Source organism: Eutrigla gurnardus (genome assembly GCF_963514095.1).
Source record: "Eutrigla gurnardus genome assembly, chromosome: 9".
In the NCBI taxonomy this organism is placed as follows: Eukaryota; Metazoa; Chordata; class Actinopteri; order Perciformes; family Triglidae; genus Eutrigla; species Eutrigla gurnardus.
In genome coordinates, this window is record NC_139923.1 from 28,139,472 (window position 1) to 28,152,909 (window position 13,438).

The window sequence follows — 13,438 nt, forward strand, 5'->3', positions numbered from 1 at the left end:
ATCAAGTGGATCACAATAAACTACCTACTCTTTCAGCTAAGGAATATATTTGCAACCAAAAAAAGCATTGCATTTAAAGGCAACACTTGTAATAAGACTTAGGAGATATAAGTGAAGGATAAGTTGGGAAAACAATCAGCCATAGAGAACGATGTGCACAAACAAGGCCACAACATTAAGAAAAAAAAGTCCAGGTTTATTGTCTATTGTGGCTGTAGTCCACGTCAACTGTCTGTGTGTGTGTGAGAGAGAGAGAGAGAGAGAGAGACAGAGATCGAGAGAGACAGACAGAATATGCAGGAGCCAATCACACAGCACCATCAAAACTTTGTCCTCCGTGATTCTTTGGCTTGCGATTGCAAAACCTGGCATGAGAGTGAATCGTGGCAACAAAAAAAAAGCTGACGACCACGCAGAGGAAGATAAAACTGAGTCGAACACTAAGGCAACACACAAGTGGCATCTAAAAACGAGTCATAACACGAGGAGTCGGGGGGGGGGGAGAGGAGAGGGAGGAAGAGCCGAACCTCTTGAACATGGATTTACAGAAACCAGTCGACAACAGTGCTAAACAGAACCGGGGGTTGACAGCAGTGGAGGAGTCAACCGGAGGAAGTCACGAGAGTTAATGGCGTGGGTCAGCTTTCTGGCGGCTGGAGTGTAGATATTGTAGTGGAAGGGGGGGGAGGGGGGGCTCCCAGCGTCATGCAGATCAGCGGAGTGGCAGACAGGGGGCATCTGATTGGTTAGCCGGCTCTCAGCAAAGAAACGCGTCACAGTTCTACTGGCTGGGGTGGTCTTTTAGGAAAAAACACCCCACCTGGATGAGGTTCAGTGACATCTAGAATCCGGTGTTCGCTTGTTTTCCTCAGGCAGGCGGTAAATGAGACAGCAGGAGGGAGGGATGCCTCTTCGTCCTCTCTCCTCCTCCATCCCCCTCCCTCCGCACCTCATCATCACTCACATGGTGCCCCTTCACTTAATGGCCGCCCCTGCCCACCAGAGCTAGGTGGGGAAGGTGAGATTAGCCAAAGTTGTGAATGGCCAGCCTGAACATGTCATTGGTGCACACCCATGCATCGTTAATGTTCTTCAGGATGAAACTCTGATGGAAGCCCATGATGGGGTCGTCATCCGCCTGCACACAAACACACAGGAGGAGAGGATCAGGACAAGACAGTCATTACGTCCTTCTGTTGCAAGGGGAGGAACAGTAACACCGGCCAGGTTATACCAACTAATAATGGAGGAAATTCATCAGGGTAGTTGGTTCATCTTTAAAATTTGCCTGTGAGTTTTCTGACTCAACAAAACTTCTGTTGAAATTCACCCAAATACATTCAGGACAAACACCTTAATGCCTTCCTTCCCACTGGAGAAGCTACCTGCTGCAAATGATCTTTTTTCAACGAGGGGGATCCTGGCTATGATGGAAGAAAATCACAATTTCATGGATAGTCAGTCGACAACAGTGCTAAACAGAACCGGGGGTTCTGTTTAGCACTGAACCCCCGGTTCTGTGCTAATAATGGTTAATATTAAGAACCATTAAAGGTTCTTAATATTATCTGATGCGGGGGTCCAGGGACACGCAATACCACATCATATGTACTGAAATACCACATCATATGTACTGAAATATCACATCATATGTACTGAAATACCACATCATATGTACTGAAATACCACATCATATGAAGTCATGAAGCGCTGTTGAGAATACTGATATACTAAACAGACTGTAAAACAAAGGAAGGCCAATTAAATCTGACGCCTATCGCCTTGACCGACGCTGGGATTGCAGCCAAATCCACTACAGGTGAGGAGCTTTTGATATTATTTGGTGTTCCTCAAGGTCTTGGTGTCTATTTTTTATATTAAAAAAATAAATATTGTATGCATTATTTCTAATGACTTTTGACAACAGCATCTTCACAGAGTGCTGCATGTCAAAATCAGATGATGCGTTCCACTTCCATATACTGTTGACCCGCCAAAGACATGAACTGATATGAACCGGGATAGTATTTATGTTTGGTATCTTATACAGTTTCCTTATAGCCTATGGCAACTATAGCTGGATCATCCTTAATACTTAAAAGGTTAAACACAGAGGTCAAACTTCATGTTTCTACCTGTGTGATGACAAATAAAGAAATTATTTAAAAACCCAGGTACAAACAAGGAAACTACCACTTATTACTTGTGTGAATCTCAATGCGATTACCCGTCTAACTAGAGGTTTTAAACCTCTTTTAAGGACTCAATTCAAGTTGTGAACGATAGTGTGACTTACTTTTAGCTGTCCTACCACCATACTCAAGATGCAGCTGTCTGGAGTCGGCTGGTGGTCCTGCGCTGTTATACTATGCGCTATTTTTGTGAAGGGTAGACTCTGGCAAACACGGAGAGAAGGGAAGAAATACACAAAGAAGACAATCAGACACTGAACTTGTACAAGAAATCAAAGTCATCTTAAAAGAAAACGACATGTAAACACAGACAGTGTGTTTTATACAGAGCCACTCAAGTCAGTGGATAAACTCACAGAGAGTTTCTCAACAATTGCTCTTTTTCCCTGGAACTGCTGTCCTTCCCATGTGAGGCACGACGCGTCAATCTGTGCACAGAGGAGAGAAAAGAGTGTGAGTTGGAGAAGAAATAGTTTTTCCACGTCACAGAAGTCAACAAGAGCGAGAAGGTTTATAGTTGAGGGGGTTAGTAAGACTCCGCTACAACGCCGTAGATCATTTGATGCTTGAAGTGAAACAAAGAGCATCATTTGTCGGTGTAAAAGATAAATATGTATTGTTCCAAGATGTACCAGTTGATTGATCTTCAGCGATCGTTTCGGCGTCGGGGGTCTATTTTTTCTGCAAAAAAACACACTGATATTCTAGAACAAACGATAAACTATATATGATTTAAATCTGATAAATGATTAAAATATGCATCAAACACTTTGAAGTTTCCTCTGTCCCTGCTGTTCTCCCGGAGTTTCAATTCCCCTGATTCACCTCCCCACATGATCATATTTCAAAATCCATCCCCTGTATTTAGTAGAAATAGACGATTGTCACTGCTTATTGTGAATTTAAAATTACAAATTTTAGATTGTGTCTAAACACGTAGCAAGCGTGACGAGCAGACAGAGATGAACTTTACAGCAGGATCACTTGTTGACAATCATGCTTCTGGTGTGAACCTGGCGTCGCGCCTGCCAGCCACTTCAAAAAGACTAAAGTCGATTTGTAGTGACAGGCCGAGTCATTTTTTCACAAAGACGTGGGGAAATTACAGCGTCACTATTTGAGAGGCGACAACGAGGTTCCTCTTGATCTTGAGATAATTTCCCCACTCTGCTGCTGGTGGAAAAAACTGTCGACTGATGGAGCAGAAACTAAAGCAGCTTTTTGACTTTTGTGTGCGACTCGTTCGAAGAGGCACTCTTCTCCCACCAGTGTCTCCTCCGTCCTTCTCCACAGTCCAAGAGACGTGAGACTTGTAGACACCTGTAGAGACTTTTTACACTGACAATTCTGCTGTAATGGCAGAAAGGCAAGTCAAATATGCCGGGAACTGGAGCGTATAGGCTTTGCGTAACGAGTCAGGCGGCCCACGGGCGGCCATGGTCTCGTCTACGGACTCATCGGCCGTGTGACGTATTCAATGAGCGTTGGAAATCTGATTAGCTCGATGCATCAAAACAACTATGAAAGGTGAACTTTTGCTCGTCTTATATTTACATGACTCTTCAACAAGCAAAGTTGCTGCATCATAAACATGTCGATGCCAACTTTTTTGGAACGTTTGATGACAACTGAAAGACAGTAGTAACATATACACAGAGAGAAATGTCTTATTTAATCCACAAGTCAATTAGTTTAATTGAATTCGTTGTGCCATTTGTGTTGCATTTGTTAAAGAAAGTGTCATTCATTAAGTTCAGTTCAGCCCCGTGGAAACCAACTCCCGACTGAACAGAAGCACGGTTCTGTCGCACTCACATATATGGATCCGAGATGTGTTCTGTTCGAGTCAAACATCTGGTAGTAGTGCTGCACAAAGCTGGAACCTATCTGCTCCCATATAGGCTGGTCCCCCATCCTGAATCACCCTGCAACGCACACTGGGAAGCTGGAGAGAGACAGAAGAAATATATATATATGGGTGAAAAAACAACAGCAGCAGCCTCCTTGTGCATTTCAACTATGCTGGCCTGTTTTACTCATCTCATTCTTGAAGGAAGAAAAAGATGGGAGCTGCGCAACTATCCTGATCGGGTCCAGGCGGACTTCAGGATGCCGGTGGTGCGGTTCACTGTATATGTGTGTATGTATGTATGTATGTATGTATGTATGTATACATACATACATACATACATACACACACACACACATACTGTTTGTTTATTGTTATTGTCCTCAATGCATGCACCTTAGTCACCAAGACAAATTCCTCATTGGTGTAAAATCCTTCTTGGCAATAAATATGTTTCTGTGATGCGGAAATATTCATGAATGTTAACTTAAGTAGAAAATCACTCTTTTTTTTGAAAGAGGGTTTGGGCATCACATGACATGATGTTGTTTACATAGTTGACTTATTGACAGATTATTGATTGATTTATTGACCACAATAAACAATAACAACAACAACAACAACAAAAAACACTGTCAGTGCACTAAAATAGTTTATGTATCCAGCACACTGCAAAAAACTACAAAAAACTACTTTAACCAGCCAACCTTTGCTGTTGTGTCCGCGTGGGTGACACTGACAGCGCAAGTCATGTGCTCCAACATAACGACACACACGGTCCATTGAACAAACCTGAGCCCGGACATCAGCTGTTAAGTCGGCAAAAAAAAAACAACGTGCCACAATGTCACGTAGCAACGTCACGTAGATAGTTCTAGACCCGCGTAAGGCTAGCGCGTTAGCTTATAATCAACGGGAAAGCAGAAGAAACGTTATGACCGGTTAGGGTAAGCTAACTAACTAGCTAGCTAGCTAGCCGCTACCACTTGCTAGTGATCGGTCTTGTTTGCTAACGTTAGCCTGTATTAGCTCACACACACACACACTTTGCTAAGCATTAGCCTGCTAATGCCGGACGTCAGATACACGTTATATTTCCAGGCGTTAGCTCGCCGTATAGCTGGCGTTGGCCTTGTCACCGGTTGCTAAAAATACCCCCCCGTCTCCTTTGAGTTGGTGCCTCCTTCGCGGGCCCTGTGCGCGCGCGCACACACACACATACACACAGCTCTGGAACCCGGAGCCGCTACCCTTCATAGGCGTGCCCGACGTTAGCACCCCCGAACCCCGCGGTAAAGGAGCAGCCAAACGAACCGCTCTCTCCACCTCACGCTCAAAATGTCCGGCGAGACTTCGTGTTCGCGCACAAGTTTCCATTCACGGTCCCGTGAGACGGCTCCTTAAAACAAAATAAGTAGCACAAACTTACCTCTTACCAACGCCGAGGCCAGCTTCACGACCGCACAGTGAAGTGTCTGCGTCGCCCCCCGCCTCCTCCGTCACTACGAGGACAAGCCGTCAGAGCCGTAACACAGCCCCGGTGGCTTGTGGGGATTGTAGTCTAGACGGGTTTGTTTCGTTTATAGGCGTTAATGGTAATTCGCCATGGGCAAGCCAATAAAGCTTAAAAAGTAACAAGAAAAATAACATGTTGTAGTTTTTATTTTTATTTTCTTGATGTAAAGTCAGAGAACAGTTAATTTATTAATATTATTATTCATAATAATAAATTGTATTTACAGGCACCTTTCAGACCCCATACAGTGAATAGTACAAAACAAGAATAGAATACAAAACAAACAATAAGTTAGAATTTGGACAGTTAATAGACAGTTAAAGTTAGACAATTTTTGCAATTTAAATCAGAGTGAGAAAGCAGTCTTAAACAGATGGGTTTTGAGTGTGGATTTTGGGGAGTGAAGTGATATATCTGAGATCAATGTATTTTTATTTAAGTTTATAAACGTTGTGTAAAGAATGTGTGCATGTAAACAGGGCGGGGGCATATGGTATTATGTATTGCCCAGCCCTTTTAGTTAATTATAGGTTAGTGGTTCAGTGGGAAATCATTTTGGCGGGTGTTGATTGTGCACATATTCAGTAACAAAAAAAACAACATTTTTTTAGATCCCAGTTTTCAAATCTATACTGTTTTTGAATTTTCCCGTAAACGAATAAATTCACCCAAGGAGGAGATCGGAGACAAAAGTAAAGTCGAAGTCTGACTTTTAATCTTGGCCAAGAGGAGCAGTCACAGTGCAACAACGTGTGAGGATGCTACAGAGAAAGTGCTCAAATCAATGTTTTGACTTGAGTCTTTTAAAGGCACAGGAGATAACGCGTCACTGAAAACATGTAATAGAAGACATCATGTGCACAGGGCCCCTGATAACGGTTAGCTGCAGGATAGCTTTAGGCCCTGTTTAGGTCATCAGTGGAAATACTAAAGTCATTAACAGTTCAGCGCATATGTACCAAAGTCATGGACAGTTCAATATATGCTTTAAGGCATGGGGCCTCCCAAGACATGGGACCTCAGAGGTCACCGTGGATGCTAAAGAGACCCCTAAAGCTCTAACATAAACAGAAAACACTAAAATCATGTGGTTATACAAAATTCTTATAACATATACATTAAAAACTCTGCATGCATTTTAAATTGTGGCCACTTAACTCTGGCAAATTGACAGGGCACCATTTTGGGGGGCGCCGGTTAAAAAAAAAAGGACTGAAGGCCATTTTCAAACATGAGGTCAACCAGAAACAGTAAAACTGACAGATTAAAAAACTGTCCTTGCCTGATGGAGCTTATCTGGGGAGGCCTCTTTATCATTAATGGCATGCATTCATTAATCTCTTTCTCCAGACCGGGTACTTCAAGGGCTTTTGAGGCTGGCCGGCTGGAACTATGTGGTCTGTTCTTGTTTCACAAGCTGTGGTGAAAGTAAGTAAGCGTGTCAAGAGAAATACACACTAGCGTACAAAAAACATTGTTAATGGTGTCTGGGATTAAATGTATAGCTACAAGCAACTGGTAAACCCCCCGAAAAAAAACACATCCGACTGACCATCACACTGTATATTCACAGTGAGTTATGTATATTTTGATGAATTGCATTTGGCAGGATATTAAGCCATTCCACATGGTTATAAAAACATCCTGGGTTCAGGATCACTCACATCACAAAACATTTCCTCGACCAAATCCAGATTCTGAAACATCTGCTGCAGCTCCCGTTACAATGCAGATGAATGGTTTTATTTTAACTCTGTGATATTGTAAGTACTGTACACACATTTGCAGTTATTTAAATATCAGGAACTGTTCACAAAATGTGTTGTGGGATCCGAGAACGACATGTCATGTTCTTAAACTGGCAAGTCTGCCCACCTTCTTAATTAAATCCATGAAATGAATACGACAACATCATATCAGTCGCCGGCTGAGAAGAGACGTGATGCAGCGTCTTCTCCCGGTTCTTCACCAGCTGGAGGGAAGGCTGCCACATCGAGTTCTGCTGGCTGTCGGAGCGTTGGAGTCAAGAGAGCAACATCTTACAAAGTGAGCAGAAGGTTATTCAAAGTTCGTTTGAAGAAGAAGTATTCAGAAACCTTTCGCTGTTTGCACATGGCATTATGTCGCAGCCTTAAGCCACGACACCTTATATGGGCCGGGGTTGGCCTTTCCACAGCAGCTGAACTTACCACAGGTGGACTCTACCAAGGTGGAGGAACAACTGAGAGGCACCTGAGCTACATTAGAAAGTATATTTAATTTTTTCTTCATTTTTAATACATTTGCAAGAACTTCTAATACCCTGTTTTTGCTTTGTCTTTATGAGTTTTGAGGGATTAAAAAAACGCTTTTAGCACTAAGCTGCAGCATGAAATGTGAAAAAGGTGCAGAGACAGACAGACAGACAGATACTTCAGATGCCATGTTCACATTATCACATTATTGTGAATCACATGAACAACACCCAGCCTGTAAAGGCAGTGAAACCTCTGCTGGTACGTACCAGGCCGTGGGCTCTCTGAGAGGAGATGATGTCATCGCTGTTGTCTGGTCTGCTTTGAGCCGAGGCCACTAGTTCATCCATTTCCTGAACCGACTTCAGAGGGAACGCTGCTCTCAGGGCCGCCCTATACATACATGCATGAATACACAAAAGAAAACCAGAGAACAAAAACATAAGGATGGATTTCCTCTCTACGTGGTTTAAATGTCTCCTGATAAACGGTGTCATGCAGCTGGTAAATCTTTGTGATTCCTGCGTGTCTTTGCTTGTCTGTGAATCTATTTATATCACCTGAACTCTAGGACAGCGAGCATGCTGCTCTCAGAGTCGATCGGGTTTTTGAGGTGGTCAGATAGAATCTGGCTCTGCCCTCGTGACGCACACTCATCCATCTGGAAAACAACAAAACAACTTTTGTTAATAAAATGAAAAAAGTTCAACGTTTTGGGGGGGAAAAAAATACTTCTTTGCCTTTTTTTGCCAGGAGTTATCTGAGAAGATCGATACTAAACTTGTGTCTGTCAGTTCAATGTGAAGGAGCCAGGAAATGGATGGCTTGGCCCAGCTTGGCATCAATTGTGAAAGGGGGGGGGGAGCCAGATGGACTCTGTCCAAAGTTTTGTTTTTGTTCATAAACCTAAGGAAGGAAGATTACATGCCTGCCTCTAAAACACAAGATATCAGGTGTTTATTAAGTGAACTGTGGTTACTAGTAAGTGGATCTGCAGAGCCCTGTTTCCAGCATTTACAAGCTAAGCTAAGATAAGCTAACTGTGACGTAGCAACATCATGCTATTTATAAGTCAACCAAAGGGGATGGAACTGCCTCAACTGCTGTTTCACCTGTTTTCTCTTTTGAGTTAATGCCAGCACTTGTGATGATCCATTTATTATACAGGAAAGTACGAAAGCGTAATGCATTCACTGGAGAAAAAGATATCTGCCCTGTTTTTCTGATTTAATGAGATCATTATCTCAGAAATCCCAACATAAAGTTCATGAAAATCAAAAATTCAGCTCTGTTTCTCTGAATTAAGAAGCTCTCATTTACTTTCGAGCACGACGCAAACGCGTGTTTAGTTGAATCCAGTTTTATTTTGGTTTGGGTTCCAGACATCGGGAGATACTCCTGTCTTTAAGTAATATAGATGGTTAGTAATTAGTGGACGATTGGCCTTGTCGGTCAGTTGAACAGACATGTCAACTACTCACTGACCATCTATATTACTAACACTTGTTCAGACTCTGACTTGACCCCACCAGATGGATAAATGTGAGTCATATGTTTGTGATTCCTTTTACAGTAAGTTTGCAGACACAACTTCATGCCAGTTGATCACCACATATTGATCGGTGGATCGGAAATATGAAGTATACCTGTACAGTGACGGGGTCCGGTGCATGGGTGCTGCCTCCGCTGTGCAGCTGCAGCATGATGTCATACTCACTCTTCAACTGATCAAAGTCAGCCTGCAGCGTCTTCAACTGGAACACACAGAAAAATACAGAAACAAGCCATGCATTCTGTCTATGTGTGTGTGTGTGTGTGTGTGTGTGTAGTATATCTGTCATTAGGCCCACCTGCACAAGTGTCTGTTGGTGTGTTTTTTCCAGAGTATCCCAGTTGCGTTTTGGCACCACGTCCCAGTACTCGGCCTTCATCCTGTTGAGCTCCTCCTGGGCTTTCGTCAGGTCTTGGCGACAGACCTTCAGGGCGAGCTGCCGCTCCACAGGGTCCTCCGCCTCTTCTTTCACAACGGAACCACATGTCAGAACAAAGCATGCTTTCATTTCGGATGTTTACCGGATAGATCAGGTATCTCATTGAGCCAACTTATTTATAAAATTCCCCAACATGGATTTTTTGGGGGGAAATATGCCTTTACAGTTTGCTTTCTTGCCGAGAGTTAGATGAGATGTTTTGGACTATTTCTTGCAGTAACTTCAAGTCAGGATAGAGTCCAGCACATAAGCCCACAGCCCACATAATGACTCAAAATGATTCATTGATTGTTAGAACGGTTTCTGATTCATTTTCAGGTGATCGACTATTTGAATGATGGAGGAATATTTGCAGCTCTACCTGTGTTTTCATCTGCAGGACGCGCCTCCTTCACTGAGCCTCTTGTTAAGTCGTTGAGCTGCCAGATCAGCACCCTGCGGGCGTCACGCTCCTCCCGGTACTGCAGATACTGGTTGGACAGTTCAGACTGCAGACGCTCCACCTGGAAAGGAATATACTATCTGAACTCAATCTCAAACAAGATAACTGGATCCTAAACAACTTCTTCATAGACATGTTTGGTTCAGTTTGTATCTAAAGTTGAATTCCTTAAAAAAGTGACATGAATTAATAAATAAACAATTATGTCATGTACCACTGCCTGCGTGGCTTCTTCTTTCTCCCTCATGGCCTCAATGTCCCTCCACAGTTGCTCCTTCTCCCTTTTCAAGGCTCCAATCTCAGACTGCTCCTCCGCCCAGCGAGCTTGAATCTTCCTGTCACATTCCTCCGTCACCAGCCTCAGATGGCATCGCAGTGGTTCCAGTTCACGGATCTGTGCCTGTTGACACACTGAACGTATGCAAAGTGACTGATTGAAGGATTAAACTGGTCGGTCATGAAACCACAGGGCTGGAACTTTTATTTTGGTCAAATGAAAGTAAATTATTGAGCAATAGTTTTGTGAATGATTAAGCTATATATTGTATGTAGCAAACACCTTAAAATAACCTCCACAAGGGCATTTGGCATTATATATATTAAATGCGTGTGTGTGTGTTTCTGTTTTACGGCTTACTTGTAGAAGTACTGACCTAAAGTGTTTTCATACTCCTTTTTGACCGCAGAAAGAAGGGGTTGGTAGCTTCTGAACTCTTTGATGAAACAACCAAAGACCTCTCGGTAGACCTGTGGCCAGATTAAGATATGTGAGTCTCTCTCTGACATATACATGGCACACAACAATATAGAAATAAAAAATAAAACACCTGTAGTTTGAGTTCCTGAAATTTTGGCTCATTGGAGCGGATGGTTTGCAGCTCTTTGTTCACGTATCTCTCCAGGTGCATCAGGAATTGAGGCTTTCTCCCTGGGCCTGCATAGGTGTAACTGCTACCTGTCCAGCCCAACTACAGGTACACACACACACACACACACACACACACACACACACACACACACACACACACACACACACACACACACACACACACACCGCTTTCATAGTGACTTGACAGCTATCAAAACACCCTATTATTCATAGTCATTCATCTAAAGCTCGCCTTTCTCGCTGCAGGTTGGACGGAATCAGCAGCGGCACTTTCTCCTTCTTGCTCTTCCGCTGATGTCTGGACGACGTCATTTTGTAGTCTTTTATGGTCACATGGAAGTAAAAACAATGTATAAATATATATATATATATAAAACAAAGAATAAGAATTACAAGAATAAAGCAAAGTTACATCGAACATTGTAGTTTAGCTAACCCTAGCCACACAGCTAGTTAGATACAACAATAGAATAGTTATAGAATAATGTTTTGTTCGCTGTTTGACAGATTTTAATCACTTGCCTTTGTTTTTGTGACGCTTTTAAAGGCGGGAATGTAACCTCTTTACGCGGCGACATCTCTAGCGACGCACAATCACAACGTAACAACCTGAAAGTCCTGTTGAAATCGCTAACTTTGGTCCGTTTGGCTCAAGGTTGGCTTTTAGCAGCAGCAGCGTCACTGAAAAAACAGCGTTGTAACTGGGTTTCCATGGTAACAAGGCAGCAAGCAGCAAGACCCCCCTCCACATATAGTGGACTGCGGCGCGCCTGATTTATTATTACTATTACTATTATTTTTAATTGTGTGTAAGATTAAATGTTTTCTCTTACATAAAACACATGGGAGACACTTTCCAGTCATGTTAAAGTGTGCCTTTTTACGTGTATGACTAGTTGCGGTAAAAATGAATTATCAATACATAAACAAACAAACGGTTAACCTACTTTATAAATATCACATCTAAAGTGCAACTTCTAATAAATCTCATTATGAGACGATAAAAAACAACATAAGCAAAAAAAAAAAAAAAAATCACTTGAAACTCATGACGAGTATTACATTTTTATTTTAAAATTGTTTTCGTTCTGGAAATAATATATATATATAATAATATATCACGAATACATTTATATCCCACTTTATCAAATGCCACCTTGGTTAAAAAAAATAGATTAAATACAATTATATAACGTTAATGATTTAATAAACAACAACATTTCCTCGCGGTGTGGAGCTGTGTGCCTGTAGTCATTTCCAGAGACGTTTCTCATGCGAGCGAACGTGACGCGGGACTACAGTACCCAGACGGCACCGCGCCCAGCCCTACAGTACGTTGCTGCTGCTTATCCGGGGGATGTCACACCGCTGCTATTTTCTCCCCTCAGTCCCTCTCACTCTTCAGCCTACAGCAGCTCAGGCGGTGGACTGACACCGGAGGGGGGGCTTTCCTTTCGAGTGGACAGAAACGAACAACAACGATAGCAACAACAACAAGAGAGAGAGAGAGAAAAAAGAACGGAGGCCAAAAATGGCAGAGCTCGGAGCGGGAAGCCTGCCGTTGGGAGACCCTGCTTTTAACTACCAGGAGCACGAGCTGAACGAACGGCTGAAGCGGCTCTACCCGGCTGTGAACGAGGAAGAGACCCCTTTGCCCCGATCGTGGAGCCCCAAGGATAAATACAGCTACATCGGGCTGTCACAGAACAACCTGCGGGTCCACTACAAAGGTGAGCTGGCTGGCTCGGGCCCCCGATGGGGAGTATAACAGCGGAGGGTCTCAAATCTGTCAGTGTGGTTGTGTTGCGGAGGGAGGTGGTGGTGGTGTTGAGGAGGAGGAGGGGGGGGGGGGTCTCTCTCTCACTCACACACTGTATGCGATTATGTTGATTGTGTATACGTGTGTGTGTGCGCACTCCCTGGTAAATCTAGTCTGAGCTGCCTCTCCTGTCCTGTAACCTTGCTTTGTTTCCAGCCAGCGAGCGGAGGAATGCTCCAATGTGTCGCGAACCCCCCCCCCCCCCCGACAGTTCGGTTCGCCCTAAAAAAACACGCCGAAATATCACTCATTTCACAACACGACACTTCGTATTTAATTCTTATTTATTTAGCGTTTACATCGTTATGTTTGTTTGACTCTACGTCTGACGTCCTCCCCCCCCCCCCTCCTGTAGTTCGTACTGTCCAAAAGCGACACAACGACGCACGAAGCTTGAGCTAACTAATGGCATTTGGAGCTAGCTTAGCTTAGCTTTGCCTCTTGAGCTAAAAAATACAGTTAGCTCGTGTGGCTAACCAGCTAACCCCGTAAGCTAGCTTCCTTGT

General features: G+C 43.3%; 3 protein-coding genes across 9 annotated transcripts in view; 1 reads left to right on the forward strand and 2 right to left on the reverse strand.

The window, feature by feature from the left end:
* Positions 1-175: 175 nt before the first annotated feature.
* nutf2 (nuclear transport factor 2) lies at positions 176-5,540 on the reverse strand. The gene is made up of 5 exons (XM_084017797.1): positions 5,471-5,540; positions 4,008-4,137; positions 2,549-2,620; positions 2,297-2,395; positions 176-1,138 (listed from the first exon to the last, which is right to left on the reverse strand). The coding sequence occupies exons 2-5, from the start codon at positions 4,104-4,106 to the stop codon at positions 1,025-1,027; spliced, it is 384 nt and encodes a 127-aa protein (XP_083873923.1). The 5' UTR covers positions 4,107-4,137; positions 5,471-5,540; the 3' UTR covers positions 176-1,024.
* Positions 5,541-6,062: 522 nt separating this feature from the next.
* On the reverse strand, positions 6,063-11,785 carry tsnaxip1 (translin-associated factor X interacting protein 1). Of its 6 annotated transcripts, none has more exons than XM_084016745.1 (12): positions 11,636-11,785; positions 11,225-11,433; positions 11,052-11,192; positions 10,878-10,971; positions 10,439-10,635; positions 10,144-10,285; positions 9,642-9,805; positions 9,438-9,545; positions 8,352-8,452; positions 8,061-8,184; positions 6,669-7,556; positions 6,063-6,184 (listed from the first exon to the last, which is right to left on the reverse strand). In XM_084016745.1, exons 2-11 carry the CDS (start codon positions 11,285-11,287, stop codon positions 7,437-7,439), a joined length of 1,254 nt encoding a protein of 417 aa, XP_083872871.1. In that variant the 5' UTR covers positions 11,288-11,433; positions 11,636-11,785; the 3' UTR covers positions 6,063-6,184; positions 6,669-7,436. The 6 variants fall into 6 exon arrangements, with proteins under 6 accessions (XP_083872871.1, XP_083872872.1, XP_083872876.1 ...); XM_084016746.1 differs by having other exon boundaries at positions 6,669-7,563; positions 9,642-9,808; XM_084016750.1 differs by having other exon boundaries at positions 9,642-9,808; positions 11,223-11,433.
* Positions 11,786-12,487: 702 nt separating this feature from the next.
* The window catches only part of ranbp10 (RAN binding protein 10), a 30,731-nt gene continuing 29,780 nt past the window's right edge, over positions 12,488-13,438 (forward strand). Inside the window, exon 1 of one of the 2 annotated variants that reach the window (XM_084017442.1) lies at positions 12,488-12,843. In XM_084017442.1, coding sequence (XP_083873568.1) covers positions 12,645-12,843 — 199 coding nt within the window. In that variant the 5' untranslated portion in view covers positions 12,488-12,644. The remainder of the gene's footprint in view (positions 12,844-13,438) is intronic. The other variant, XM_084017443.1, reaches the window with a different exon arrangement.

Coding starts and splice junctions, on each gene's coding strand:
- nutf2 (XM_084017797.1), bottom strand. CDS start 4,106: ATGGGGGACCAGCCTATATGGGAGCAGATAGGTTCCAGCTTTGTGCAG. Junction 2,621..4,007: donor CACATCTCGGATCCATATAT/GTGAGTGCGACA, acceptor CTCTGTGCACAG/ATTGACGCGTCGTGCCTCAC. Junction 2,396..2,548: donor CAATTGTTGAGAAACTCTCT/GTGAGTTTATCC, acceptor CGTGTTTGCCAG/AGTCTACCCTTCACAAAAAT.
- tsnaxip1 (XM_084016745.1), bottom strand. CDS start 11,287: ATGAAAGCGGTGTGTGTGTGTGTGTGTGTGTGTGTGTGTGTGTGTGTG. Junction 10,286..10,438: donor AAGAAGCCACGCAGGCAGTG/GTACATGACATA, acceptor ATTCCTTTCCAG/GTGGAGCGTCTGCAGTCTGA. Junction 8,185..8,351: donor CTCGCTGTCCTAGAGTTCAG/GTGATATAAATA, acceptor ATGTATGTATAG/GGCGGCCCTGAGAGCAGCGT.